The sequence below is a fragment of the Seriola aureovittata genome, chromosome 17 (assembly GCF_021018895.1).
Source record: "Seriola aureovittata isolate HTS-2021-v1 ecotype China chromosome 17, ASM2101889v1, whole genome shotgun sequence".
In the NCBI taxonomy this organism is placed as follows: Eukaryota; Metazoa; Chordata; class Actinopteri; order Carangiformes; family Carangidae; genus Seriola; species Seriola aureovittata.
In genome coordinates this window covers 7696492-7710545 of record NC_079380.1, presented here as the reverse complement: position 1 = coordinate 7710545, position 14054 = coordinate 7696492, and the positions used below count along the sequence as shown (strand labels likewise).

The window sequence follows — 14054 nt, the reverse complement described above, 5'->3', positions numbered from 1 at the left end:
CTCCTGTAATTAAAATGATAACAGCTACAGGAGACAGACAATGGCAACAAGTGGAATAAGGTCCCTGTTAAGTGATATCAAAAATAACTTCAAATCTTCAAATACACAGGATTTTTTTTATCAAACAGAGAAGTCTGAAATGTTTTAATAAAGTAAGCACATGTTTACTTTGTTAAAATGTATTGTTGAATGTGTCTATAAATTTACATAAAGAAAATATTGTCCGATTACAGAAGTGGACTTTAAAATCCAGTCTACAAACAGTACACTTAAAGTTCCTCTCCAGACATGTTTTAAACTATGTAAAATTTAAGATTATTAATATTAATAATATAATTAATATTTTGTTTAATGTAGTTCTCACACATAAAAGGTGAAAAAAAAAATGGCTGGAAAGGCTGGAAGCACATTTACACTTACTTCCTCATTGAAAAATCTGGACCAGGCTTTGCGCCCTGCCCACCACCACTGCTGCTTGCGCTTGGTTGACCAGTGAAAGAGCAGAGAGTATCAAGATGATTAGCGTTACAGGAAACATTAGAGAGATTCAGCCACGTTTGGGCCTCAGTCAGACTCAGATGAGGAGTTTGTTGTGCAACAAAACCTGCGACTAGCAGACATATCAGAACGGTTAACATAGTTAGCATCTTTAATTTGTTTATGATGCTTATTAGCTTGTAACTGGCAGTGGCTGACAAAGTATTAGTGCTTGTGCTAATGTAAACTATTGCTCTCTGGAGCTGTTTATTTTGCCTGTCCCTCGTCCCCACAAGTAGACGGGATTGGCTCCGAGGGTTATATGACATATATTTTTATGAGACTGTCATCGGTTCACTGCAGTTCCAAGGTGGAAATACGCAGTCATGGTGTTGAATGGTGTTAACATGATTAAAAACTTGATTTTTATCGGCAGGGGTCTTTGAAAAAAATGCATGCAAGTACATTTATCTGGTTTACTTTGATGTGAATTAAATTATGAGTTTTGAACGACAGATTCATGTAGAAATAGACTGAATCAGCCCAGGCTTCGAAAGCTTTCTGAAGCAGTGATGCATATTGGGCTTTGAAAGGTCAATTCTCAGTCCAGTTACATGGCTTTTCATGTTGTTGTTGATCTATTTCTACACTTATGTGTTGTACGTTTTCCAGCTCTCTAGTAGTACTTATAACTCAACATTTGGCAATAACTACTAACTATAGAACCACATGTTTTCTATGTTTATTTCCAGTGAGATGGAGAAGTTACAGTTACTCACTGTGACCTCTAGAAGGGTATCAATACTTTTAGATTATAAAGATACTCCTGAAAATTGTAAACGTCACTCTTGTTGACTCAACTGCACAATAACCGACTCGCATTCCCAGGATACCGCTACAACTTGAGAGTTGGTGGTTTCCGTCACAGTATCTATAATCTTAGTTATACACTGCCCTCTGCTTGTCACAATTTGAAAATCTACACATTTGTCTAATAAAAAAGTTTTGATTTTAAAGGTTTCAACCAGAAATATTACAATGCTATTGCCTACTCATTGTGACCACTAAGGAGCAGAAATACTCACTGACATACAGACATGTTGAAACGACTGGCTGCCTGTGCTGTGAAGTATGCAGTGTGATGTCAGAGGAAAGTGCACAGCAATAAGAGTCAGTGACTTTCTCTGCAAAAACTTCAGATATGCTCCGTTTCTTTTTTGTTTTACCTGTTTTGTTTTAAAGTCAGCATATGCTTTCATAATCACTTGTTGTGCCGTCTACTGTCTACAGGGAAAAACTACAACTTTTTAAGTGAACATCTGCAGTTGCGTGTTGTGACCACCAGATGGCAATGTATGGCAATTTCAAACATATCACTAATGTAGTTTGTGCACTACTTGGTACTGATGAGTACTGAAGGATATTAGTAATTAAGAAAATCTCAATATTATAAAGATGACAGCTCTACTAAATATTTAGGCAAACAGTTCCAAGCTAATGTCTTTGATAAACACTTTCAAAATATAAATTTCACTTAGATAGAAGAGTTGTATTGTTCGTTCATGCATTGATTAGTCTAAGAAGCCAAGTCCTAGCTAAAAGTTCTTCTTCTGTTCTTCTGTGTAGTGTTTTTCTCTTAAACTGATGCCTTCAGCTCTCTGTGGTTATTGCCTTGCACTTAGTGGTTCCTGGAGCTAAAACTGCTGAACTCCAGAATTTGAAAATACATCCTCTCTCCTGCAGCTCTCCCCTCATTGGCATATGCACACACTTAATCATACACACACTGCAAGCCTTTGGCTACAGTTAGCAGAAGAATAAATTATTAGCAACATTCAACATAGGCACTTATCACCTGCTAACTCTACCTACACAACCAACCACTACAACACGTTAACAGGAAAATTAAGTTAGTAGCCTGTTACCTGTCCAGGAGAAGCACAACTTCTTCTTCTTCTCCCCATTATTGACACATCTGAAGGGAGGTACTTGAACGTGTGGCTTTTGTGTCCCCACTTTGCCTCTGTCCATGCAGTATTTCCTGTGACAATGTTTGCCTCACAAGCCCAAAACAGAATATTTCCATCCCCAGGCTTAACCTAACGGTTCGGTAAAAATGACGGTTACCAAACATCAACAAAATGTGTATTTTTCCATAGAACTATTGAATACAAACGTGTGCTAATTCAATGAGGCACATTCATGTTAAGCAAAGAGAACCTGGACTTGTTTTTAAGCTCCACTCCGGTCCAGTAGGTGGCGGTAAAACACTTATACACACAAACCTGCCGCCAACCGCTGATATTCACGACATGAAGAAGCAGCTCTAGCGACAGTCATTTGGTTGCTCTCTGCTTCAGACGCAACACCACTTATGAAAACGGTAAGCTAACATTTTAAATCTAAAGTCTATTTTCGTGATAAGATATAGTTAGATTAGTAGAGTACTGTAGTGAAAACTGTATGTGTTACACATAAAGTACAGCCTTTCTGTTAAGTCAAGGGACCACATTAACATTCACATTTGCAGATTGTTTTATACTCAAACGTCAAACTTTGATTCGGTTTGATTTACGGTCGTAGCAACAAACAGCTGGAGCTCTTTGTGAAAGCTTGGCGGATTATGAAAATATATGTATATGTAATATGTTTGGATATATTTGCCATATTCAACACGTTGACATGTGGCTATGACTCAAAGCATATGGCCTCTTAAAATACTCGTGTTTTCTGGTGGTGAACAAAGCAACGTTAAAATGACACATTTCTGAATTGGGTTTGGTTGTCGCCAGTTATTGCAGTTTGCTCAAGCACACATTAGCATTTGATAGCCTGATATTCAGTAACATCGTGGGCCTATATCCACGTGGTAAGCCTTTAAGGTACCATTAGCATGGTAGCTAACAGTGTGACTAACTACAGAAAGGCAGCCATCATAAGGTAGGGAGCAGGACACATGAATTACTGACTTTTATAACGCGTCACTTAATGTCGTCTGTAAATGGTTATGTGGTATATTATATAGAGCTGAAACGATATACGTATTTGATAATCGATTGATCATTGATTGCATTCTTCTTGTATTTATTGACCAAACTAATCAAAATTATTGGCATAGACTAATCACTAATGAAAATACTAGATGCAGCCTTTAATATGATCAAACTTAGCTGTCCCTCTCCCCTGATGACTTGCACTGGGCTCTGAATCTGTATGGAGACAACGTGCGTCTTTGGCCCTGACAAGCCAGAGTTTCTGAGGAGAAAAATTATGTCATCTAAGTCAAAAGTTATGGTCATGACAAAGCAGCAGTAACATGTTTTTTTTGTTGGCCCTTTCAGATCACCTTCAACACCACTTGGAGACCACACTAGGCTTGGTCCAAAAAAGGTGAGTAAAAGGCAACTTTCTGATCATTAAAAATGCTCTCATGGCAACCAGTGGTGTAGGCAGCCACATAAATCTCAGTGAACAAAGGTGTTGTAACGAACTGAGACCACAAGAGGGCAACGACTAGACGATTTTACACCTGTGACAACCACGAGGTCCATGAGTCAATTGAGACAGAACAGTGCACTAACAATGTCCATGGATCACTGCAAAAATCATAACTTTAAAATTAGGCAGAAGTGTAGCGAGAGTACTGTGACTATTGAAATGGAGATGTTGCACTCGAAGCAGACCTTGTTCATTGTGGTCGAGGAATTTTGGTGTGTTGAAGCAAAGCATCGACACATCTTGCCACAATACGTCTTCGTTGGATGTCAGTACTGTCTGTGTCTAGTAGTCTGCTTCAAGCGCAACATCACTGTGGAAATGGTAAGCTGACTTAACACTCGTATTGAATACCGAAAGTGAAGTTTATTGCTGGAGAGAATCGCTGTACTTTACAAATAAGCCACTGCAACCCAGTGCTTTTCTGTTAATGTGAAGGGATTACATTCATTCCTGCAAGTAGTTTAAACTCAAACTTTGATTTGATTAGTGTGGGTTTCAGCTGCACCTCTCCCCTGATGACTTGCACTGGGCTCTGAGTCTGTATGAAGACAAAGTGCATCTTTGGCCCTGACAAGCCAGAGTTTCTGAGGAGATGATGGATAACAGAACGGTGGTGAATCAAACGTGAGAATTGTAACAAAACATAAACACTTGCTTTTGTGTTTTTCAGGTCTTCAAACAAGTGAAGCCTCTCCTCGACTGGACTTCAATAAGGTTTGTCATAATACTACATCTCTTGATAACATCTTAATGACACACGTTTGTTTCTTGTGATGTTTTGCACTGGGCTCAGAAAATCGGTGTTGACAGAAGTGCAGCTCTGCCCATGACAAGGCAGAGTCTGAGGAGATGATGGCTAAAAACGTTTGCTTCAACCGTGTTGGTTTATGATTGTGCTGTTTGAGTTGTTGTTAGTCTGACTGCTGTTTTCCTGTATTTCAGGTACTGGTCCCACAGACGTCATCTGCCTTATGGCCATGTTATGACTTTTTCTTCTGTTTTTGTTGTAATGTGACTTTTTTTTTTTTTTTCCAAAGCTTAATATTATCCTATATTTGCTCTATGTAAAAAATAAATAAATAAATAAAACTCTGCATCTTCATTTTGTCTCTTCACTTTTCTACAAATATACCAGAGTAAGGAACGGTATGTTACTGAAATGATGTAGTAACTCATGAACCACTCTGTTAGTGGGTTTGTTTATTAGGTGTAAATTAAATGACAAAACCAAAGTAATTTAATACAAGGTGTGTTTCAAGGTTAACTCACTGGGGTGTTTTGTCATGTTATGAGCAAGACTGGTCTCACACACACACCCTAGATTATAGCCCACAAGTGTAATTATTCAGTGTATATCCTGTATGTGGGATATCTACCAAACGTAAATACAAGGTAAGAGTGGCTGGGAAATGAGGAACTAACAACTTTGAGCAAGATTCTCCAAATTACTGAACACCAATTACACTTGCAAAATATTAATTTAGACACTCTATTGTAAATGTTTAAATGTAAAATACTTACTGTTGCCCATAATGCTGTAGTTTTATACCTGTTGCTATAAACGTTATGTCTTTACAATGATGATAAAATATTAGAGACGTACTGTCGTTCTTTGAACCAACATATTCTAGTATCCACATGATCCTGTCACATGCTCAGATCAAAAATACATACTTAGTTTACATTTATACAAAGTTTTATAGGCTCCTTACTGTAAGCTACTGCCTGTACCCTGTCAAAGGGTATCGTCCCTCTGCAACACAAAATCATTGCCTCCTTATTCCCTGTACTTCTTGCCTCACACCTACCAATAGATATTCAGTATTTCATCGGTACACTGCAGGTTGTAATAAGCGTTGCTGCAGGTAAAATAATGTGTAGATGAAGTTGCAGAACATTTAGGCTTTAGATCCAATGAATGTATACTGTTAATTCTTATGTAAAAATAGATTTGAAATAAACTTATCCAGTTGATCTCCTTCAGTGTTATTTAAAACTACAATTAATACCATAACCAAACTCGCATGACGATTTGACAACTATTTGCTGGGGTATTGACAAATTTGGGACGTGTTAAATAGAAAATGCTGAGAAACCGTTCTCTCACTCAACAGCGTTTAACTCAAGAAACAAAACATCACTTTGTTTCTTTATCTTTATTATAATTCTAACAATTTATTATCTCTTAAAACATTTGAAATTCATATATGATTATATGAATGTGTGTATATGCATTATCACATATACATATATATTCTGTAAGTTACCTTTCATCAGTTCATATTCTCATTTTTTTAAAAGATCTCTTAAAGGAAAAGAAATGCTTTCTATAGAGTCGGACCGATTCCCTCAGATCTTGACTTTGTCTCCTGACAGCGACGATGAGCCCGTCACTCTTTACCATAATAACTACTAAACACAAAGAAAGGATTAAAAACAATTCTCCAAAAACACCAGTTTCTCACCAGTCACTTAACGAGAACATCATCATATCAGCAAGAGATGTTTTCAAAATGTCTAATCCAAAGTTATTAATTGGCCCTGTTTACACTGGCAAACTGGTTTTAGATACCTGATAGAAACAAGCTGAATCTGGCTGTGGATCAAGAAGCCACATTCTGCTTATTTACTCTTTCAGAAACATCCCCTTTTTTTAGGCTGAAAATGACTTCAAAACCTTGTAAAGGGGAAATGCAAAAAAATAAAGAAATAAAAAAATAAAAATTCACAGTTGCTAATGGAAATAGGGCCATTGCATAATATGCTGGTAATAAACAATGAGCAGTGAGCATACTGGCACGTGTCAGCGACTGCAGAAGGTGCTTTGTACAAACGAGAGGATGCAAATGATGGAGCGGAGACCGAGTGGAGCTCTTAACACCGTCAGGTCAGTAACAGTGGAAGGGGGCAGATGCAGAGAACAGGTCGAACTGTATAGAAAGCAGAACAGTTAAATAAATACATGGTACCTTTTCATGTTAAACATTATTTGGAAGACAGAGATTCTTTAGAACTTTTGAGACTTTTTTTTTTTTTTTTACATCTTAAACCATAATTAGATGACCATTATTTTCATCGTCCTTATTGCTATTTCCCTATACAATCTTTCCTTGACCACCAGCAGCAGCAGCACAATGATTACACAAACAAATCCCCTTTAATGACCTTTACTCATTCCCATTTATAGCCTGTGTGTGTGTGTGTGTGTGTGTGTGTGTGTGTGTGTGTGTGTGTGTGTGTGTGTGTGTGTGTGTGTGTACTTTGAGAGACATGATGAATGAAAACTTCTTTTATCTTTTTGCAAAAATAGACTGAGGAGGGCAGTGGCCCCTGTTGATGCCCCCCCCCATGTCAAACGCACGTTTGATATGTGTTCGAGGACTCAAAAAGCAGCAGGAGAGGTGAAGTGTTGTTCAAGGTAGAGAGGTCATGAGAGAGCCCTTATATTTGATCTCAGCAACGGCGAGAAAAGCAGGACTGAGGTTATAATGAGATGTAAATGTGCCATGAAACCTGATGAGAAAATAATAAAGGAAAGAAATGTATATATATATGTGGTCAATCAAGAGGGCGGGGGGTGTGTGGGGGTGGCTGTTGTCCAGAATTGAAAAAAATAATAATTTATAGGACGTGCTTAAATAAAGCGAGACATAATTTTTACTCGTGTGTATCAGGGGCATCCCCAGAGTAACAGCTGCTACATTTTCAGCATCTGCATAATATTAAGTGGCAACTCATTTTTAAAAGAGTGACGAAATCATATTCAGAGGCCTCAACGGTCCTCGTGTGATTCTGATTAAAGCTTCACAGACTGACTGAAGACAGAAGAAGTGATTAAAAATGTGCTTCACATTAAGTTGCAATGCTTCTTGTTAAGGGTACAGTGCACCAAATAATATGCATCTTTCAGTTCAAAAATACCTACATTATATATATCTATATATATATCTATATATATTTAAATATATAACCAACACGATTATCTTCACTAGGCAGAAAATGCACAAGCGCGCCATCCCAGCCTCCAAAGGCAGAAACTCTCTAAAGCTGTAATAACAGTAAGGACGATGATAGTAATGATAAGTAGTAACAATAAATCTCTTCATATCAGTATCAGTATTCCAGTATTCCCATTTAAAGTTTAAAAATTGTAAGAACAATCATAGTATTAAAATTCGATATAAGCGTTACTCTCAGATCCCCCATGGGCCGGGTGGCTGCTCGTTTCCTCCTGCATTTTAGTCGAGAGAGAGCGTGGGCGTTGGTTGGTGGTGGTGGTGGTGGTGGTGGTGGGGGGGGTCCACTCCTGGAAGGAGCAGGGGGGATTGGGTGGGAAAGAGCAAGAAAATGGCAGTTTTTCCTCTTCCCCTCCCCTCTCCTTTCCAGGCTCCCTCGGACCTCACACAAGGTCAGAATGTGGGGGTCGGGGGGGGAGGGTGTACGACAGGTGCCTCGCACTGAGGAAGTCTTATCCCGGTAAATAAAATCCTCGGGGAGATTTCTCTTCACATTGTCTCGTGTCCCGTCACAGTCTGTCTCCTTTTGTATAAGTACATCTCGGATCCAAACATATAGTGTGTGTCTATATATAAGGTGTCCCATAAACTCTAACACAAACACAGGGAAGTGCTTGCGTGTGTGTGTGTGTGTGTGTGTGTGTGTGTGTGTGTGTGTATGTGTGGTACTACATGTTAGTGTATGCATGCAGGCATGTATAGTAGTAACTTGGGTGCCTGTGTGTGTTTGTATCAGTGTGTTTCTTTTTTTTTTTTATGTTGTTGGTCTGGGCACTTATTTTTGCTACAAATTTTGTGATACAGTGACCAGTCTGTATATATGTCATTATAAGACTTAAGATGATAAAGAGCTATAGAGAAACACATGAGATCCTGATGACAGGACCTGCAGTGAGGACAGAGCCCTACCAGTGGTGAGGTAAAAACAAGACATAACCAATCACAGCGAGCCACCTTGGCCTGAACCGACCCAGCTGTCTGCACTCTCGTCACCTCTGAAAGACGTGGAAGCTGTCGTGACACACTGCCCTGCGTCGACCAACGTTCACCGTACGGACCGACGTGGCCTCACTCCTGCAGACCGTCATGCCCGTTCACTCATCTATGATTTTCAGACACATTTTAAAACCAGCATCCACTCAGGCAGGGAGGGGTTGTCTTTGATTGCACTAAATATTCTTGGTGGGTTCCACTCTTAAGCTCGAACAGATTTAACCAGCTGGCTGAGGGGTAACAAGGACTTTTCAAAAACACCATGTGCACAATGGAGGACACCTTTATCTTCTCCTCTAGCCAACACAACCTGCTCAACTCCTTTTTAAAAAAAGTGGCATTTGATAATAGCTGCTGCAGCCATAGTGTCTTCATATGCATTTTGGATGAGAGGGTGTTTGTGTTTGTTGATCGGTGTGGCCGTGCATGCATGTGGGGGAGTGTACTTGTGTAAATCAGCCTGCCACAACTGGGGAGCGCCAGCCGTTGTCTTTATGGATCGTCAGCCCTTTTTTTTTCCCGTCCCGTGTTTCCATCTCCCTTTGGGACTCGACTCCCTCTCTCTGTCGCTCTCTGTGTGAAATCTGTTCCCCGCTCATTTGTCGTGTGAATCCACCATGGACAGCAGCAGTTGTGTCTTCCTCCCTCATTGACTCCAACCCCTCCTTCCTTCTCTCTCTCTCTCTCTCTCTCTTTCTGTCTCTGCGTTTGCAAGCTCAGCTCCGACTCCCGTCGTCCCTCCTCCTCTCAGTCTGTCCATCCCGAGGTGAGAGAACAGAAATGGGGAATGGGCTGCTGGACAGCCTGAGGACAGAAGAACAAACAGAGGACACGTGTGATGTTCAGTGCTTTCTGTTGGATGACAATGAGTGATGTTTTGTAGCATAGTTGTGTGATTCGTGCTTTTTAAAAATGGAGTGAATTATTTGTTCATAAGGAAACTACAGTGGAAAAACCAGCTCCATCTTGGATCTGGTTCCAAAGCTGATAAATTACCAGCAGATTAGAATATTAAGCTCTGAAGCCAACAAATCCCTAATTGTATCCTTCATTCATGTTTTCTGACTCTTTTGCGTCTTTCTCTGACACTACAGGCATAAAAGAAAGAGAAAAAAACAAACAACTGATGATGCATACAAACGTGATAACTCTGCAACACTGTTGTTAAGGGGGGAATGACAAGTGCTTTGTTTAAAGGTCCCATATGGTGTTAAGTGAGATGTCTGTGTCTTTTTGATGATAAAGCAGGTCTAGGTTCTATATTAATACTATGAAAGTATCAAAGCGCTCAGTCCACAGAGAAATGCACACAGCCTGTATTCAGAAACTGAGCCTTAAAACGAACCGTCAGAACTTCTGTAACTTTGTGATGTCACAACAAATCAGTCACCGCTCTCAGCCACACGCCAAACCCAGCCCACCCAGACCCACCACTCAGAAAACAGTCTCACCAACCCGTTGTTAAAAGAGCTCCAGAGAGAAGCCTGAGAGAGGACATGTAAAACTACAGAGATTGTTTTCGGTTCTTAAAACCACAAATATATCTTCTCATGGATTAACACTTAGAATAAAATACAGGAAACGTGCAAAATATGGGACCTTTAAATATCTACCATCCTGCATGTTAAAGCAAGAACTTGCATTGATTCTGATAAGCCGAGAGGCAGGAGTGCTCAGCTGGTGTTACACTGTATTCTCATCAGCTTCTTTAACCTGCAGCAGTGCAACAGGGACTTCGGGTAACATTAAGTGCATTGTGCATGCAACTCAAACTCAATTCATTTAGTTGATATTCACTGGACGATTACGTAGAATTAATGCTATTTTTACTTTATGTTCTATGGTGTCTGCAGCTTACCCCCCCACACACACACAGACACACACACACACCCACCCCTACTGAAGGGTAAACGCAGCGATAAGACAAATGAGCGAGGACAGGGTTAATGAATGCCACAGAGCAGTGATCAAATGTGACCCTTCCACACAGCAAAATGTCCAGGGTTTCGATGTGATAGCTAATTACTGCAGTTTCTATTAGTGTCAGTGTCATGCTTGTCTGGTAATTGGTCCCCAAATTACAATCAAAATTACCCATTGTGTTCGTAACGTGATTAGAAGACGCTAGATTCTTAAATATCAAGTTATATCTTTGCAGAAAACAGATGAAATTTGTTTTGTTGCTGTGCTGAGTGAAATGAAAACAACACAGATATCTTTATTCCCCCAAAAAACAAAAGACTCAGTCAGGGATTCTAAAGTAAATTGGATTGATAAGTGGATTCAGAGCTGAGATTCAGTTTGGCCTTTGAAACCCATCCCTACTCGTCGCACACTTGATGACTGACAACAGCCGGGTTCACGTCTTCAGCTGCATTGCAGACACAGGTCAACACAGAGGTAGAGCATGTTTCAATCCACACTTTGAGGTGTAACTTTTTTAATACCATTTTAATATCAACATATCGTTACCATAGTAACAGTACAATTGCAATAAGCTAATGAGTCTATCACAGAGGAGTTACAGCCTCCTGTATTTGAACAGTGTGGTGAAATCTACTGCAATGCTTTACAGCACAACAGAAGAAGAGGTCTCTGTTCCTCCGGTGCTAATGGAGCTGAAGCTTTATGAGTTTGAGATAAAGGCTGAAGGTGAAAGGAGTGAAGAGCCAAAGGACATTTATTCCTGATGTGTTTATTCTGAATGACAAAAGGGAGGGAAAAGATTAGTTTTAGTTTGAACATTAGACCTATATATATATATTGTTATAGTTCTAATGTTACTCAATTATGTTACAGTCCCATTGTTAATGAACCAGTCTGGACTGTGAACGGACCACAATTTTTTTTTTTTAACAATTGTTTACACAGATTTCTCAAGTTCACTTTTATAAAACTCTTCGCACTGTCAGTGCGACAGAAGTCACAACGTTCTGATGTCATGAATCTTTTTCTCACTCAAACTCAACAACCAACAAAGCTCTGTACGTAAAGTCCATTTTCCACGTTCACATACTGTTTTAAAAACTTTTACATTCATGCTCATAATACAAATAACATTAACACAAACTTATGTAAATTAGACCCCGATTCCCCTGCTGATTGGACCGTACGACACTGAGTGGACAGAGGAGGTCGAGGGATGAGAGCTTGAGGCCAGAAGCAGAAGACAGGGTTGATTAGCACTGCTCTAAGTCTATATCTGTAAATACCCTATACATGTATTTATAGTGAATATATACATGCTTCTCTTGCATTGTGTTACTGCAATTATTTTAGGGAAATAAAGCATTTTGCAAAATAATAAAAATAAATAAATAAATAAAAGCTTCTTCAAAGACAGTAGCATAATTAAATGCTGATGGTTGTTGGTGGTTTTTAGATCATTGTCTGATGAAATGTGTATAAAGAGTTTTGGTTGTATTGGTTGCATTTTAGATGTGAGATGAACTGTTGTGTTGAGCTGCATGTTGGTGAAAACTTTTAAACAAGTGAACTCAGAGAGAAACTCAAGCAGCCAATTGTAAATATTCCAAATAATGGATGACGGTCCTGCCAGGACACATTTAAGGACCATCTGTGCTGACTGTCTGTTGCAACGCTTCCAATTTAGTGAATTAGTTGCAGTGGTCAACTGTGCAGCCGTACCTGTCCATTACGCTCCTCAGGGCCCGTTCTATGTTCATGCGGTGGCCCACACGTGTCACGCCCAAGTCCAGATAGTCTTCCTTGGTCAGGGAGGGCAGGTGGGTGCCGTCAATCTCGTTGTCCAGGAAACGCTCTCTGTGCTCACCCAGATTCAGGTATCCTAGCCAGTCTGCAACGTCATACTTGGTCCAATAGGGCAGCGGCTTGGAGGCAAACGGCTTCGTAGGGGAAGGGGGCGGTAGATGGGGGTAACTCAAGCAGGGGGGTGGAGGGAGAGGATGCAGGGGTGGAGAAGAGGTCCCAGACAGGAAGTGTGTTGGAGAGAGGGATCGTGAAACAACTAAAGTGGAGTTTGGAGGAGGAGGGGCACCAGAGGGGGCGAACAGGGGAGGAGAGGGAGAGAAGTAAGGATCGCCAAGAGGGTTCCCGGGTGACGGCGGGGTGATTGAACCTCGGAGGTCGTAGATGGCGCTGTATAGGGGTGTGGTGGGGAGGAGCGGAAGGGATGATGGACGTGGTGGGCCCAGCTTGGGCCTCTCTGACGGGGAGATGAGGGGGCTTGGTGCTCGCCGACGCTGGAGCATGTGTGACTCTGCTTTGCGGGACTCGCGACTAGGGATGAACTGAAATTCTAGGGCTTTGGTCCGGTAGACAGGTCTGTGTTTGGGCGAGGTGGGGTAAGGGGAATAAGATGTCGGGGACAGCGGGGAATGTGATCGCGGAGGCTGAGCTCCAACTGAAGGCTGAGGAGATGAGGACCGTCCCCAGTTAGGGTAATGGGAGGTCGGTGTAGGGGACGGGGACAGCGATGGCTGTGATAACGAGATTGGAGACGGGGACTGGGATCGAGCTGAGGGGGGGCTCAGAGCTGAGGCTGAGTCTTCTGAAAATCTGTGGACAGAGAAAGAGAGAGCTGTTGTTACAGGAGAAAATCATGACACAAACCAGAACACCGGACGAAAAACATGCACACACACACACACACACACACACACGCACAGACGCACACACACACACACACACGCACACACACACAAAGGGAAACCTCTGAATTAAAATAGTTGTATACTGTCAATTTGAGATTGTTTAACATGGTTTCCTCTCCTTTCGTGCGCTCTCACAACAGGCTGTAAATTCCAGCAGGTGTCAAAGATTCATGTTCTTCCAGAAAGAAAAGAAAAAGTAGTGTGGAAGTGGCTCCATTACCTGTTTCTGCTTCTGATAGAAACACATGGAAAAAGCCAGAGAAATAAAAGAGAGGTTTACACAGTATAGACAACAACATGAACACAAGACATAAACAGACAGAACACGCTTTTTTTCACAGAAGGCTTGAACATCAATCATGGGAGGTGAAGAAGTCACAGGTGAAACACGGACGTATTCACACAGGTGAAACACGGATTGGAATGGAGTTCATGC

At 40.8% G+C, this 14054-nt stretch overlaps 1 protein-coding gene, 1 long non-coding RNA gene and 3 other non-coding genes across 5 annotated transcripts in view; 4 read left to right on the top strand and 1 right to left on the bottom strand.

The window, feature by feature from the left end:
- Nucleotides 1-2719: 2719 nt before the first annotated feature.
- On the top strand, nt 2720-5077 carry LOC130184950 (uncharacterized). Its single transcript, XR_008830076.1, has 4 exons — nt 2720-2860; nt 3819-3867; nt 4646-4689; nt 4918-5077. It is a non-coding gene; the product is annotated as an uncharacterized LOC130184950 (long non-coding RNA).
- On the top strand, nt 3653-3743 carry LOC130185941 (small nucleolar RNA SNORD88). The gene has a single exon (XR_008830240.1). It is a non-coding gene; the product is annotated as a small nucleolar RNA SNORD88 (small nucleolar RNA).
- Nucleotides 4480-4570, top strand: LOC130185940 (small nucleolar RNA SNORD88). Its single transcript, XR_008830239.1, has one exon. It is a non-coding gene; the product is annotated as a small nucleolar RNA SNORD88 (small nucleolar RNA).
- Nucleotides 4738-4827, top strand: LOC130185942 (small nucleolar RNA SNORD88). Its single transcript, XR_008830241.1, has one exon. It is a non-coding gene; the product is annotated as a small nucleolar RNA SNORD88 (small nucleolar RNA).
- Nucleotides 5078-6116: 1039 nt separating the features above from the next.
- Nucleotides 6117-14054, bottom strand: part of shank1 (SH3 and multiple ankyrin repeat domains 1) — an 83155-nt gene continuing 75217 nt past the window's right edge. Inside the window, exons 26-27 of the mRNA XM_056401078.1 lie at nt 12633-13523; nt 6117-9788 (exon numbers count right to left, since the gene is read on the bottom strand). Coding sequence (XP_056257053.1) covers nt 9701-9788; nt 12633-13523 — 979 coding nt within the window. The 3' untranslated portion in view covers nt 6117-9700. The remainder of the gene's footprint in view (nt 9789-12632; nt 13524-14054) is intronic.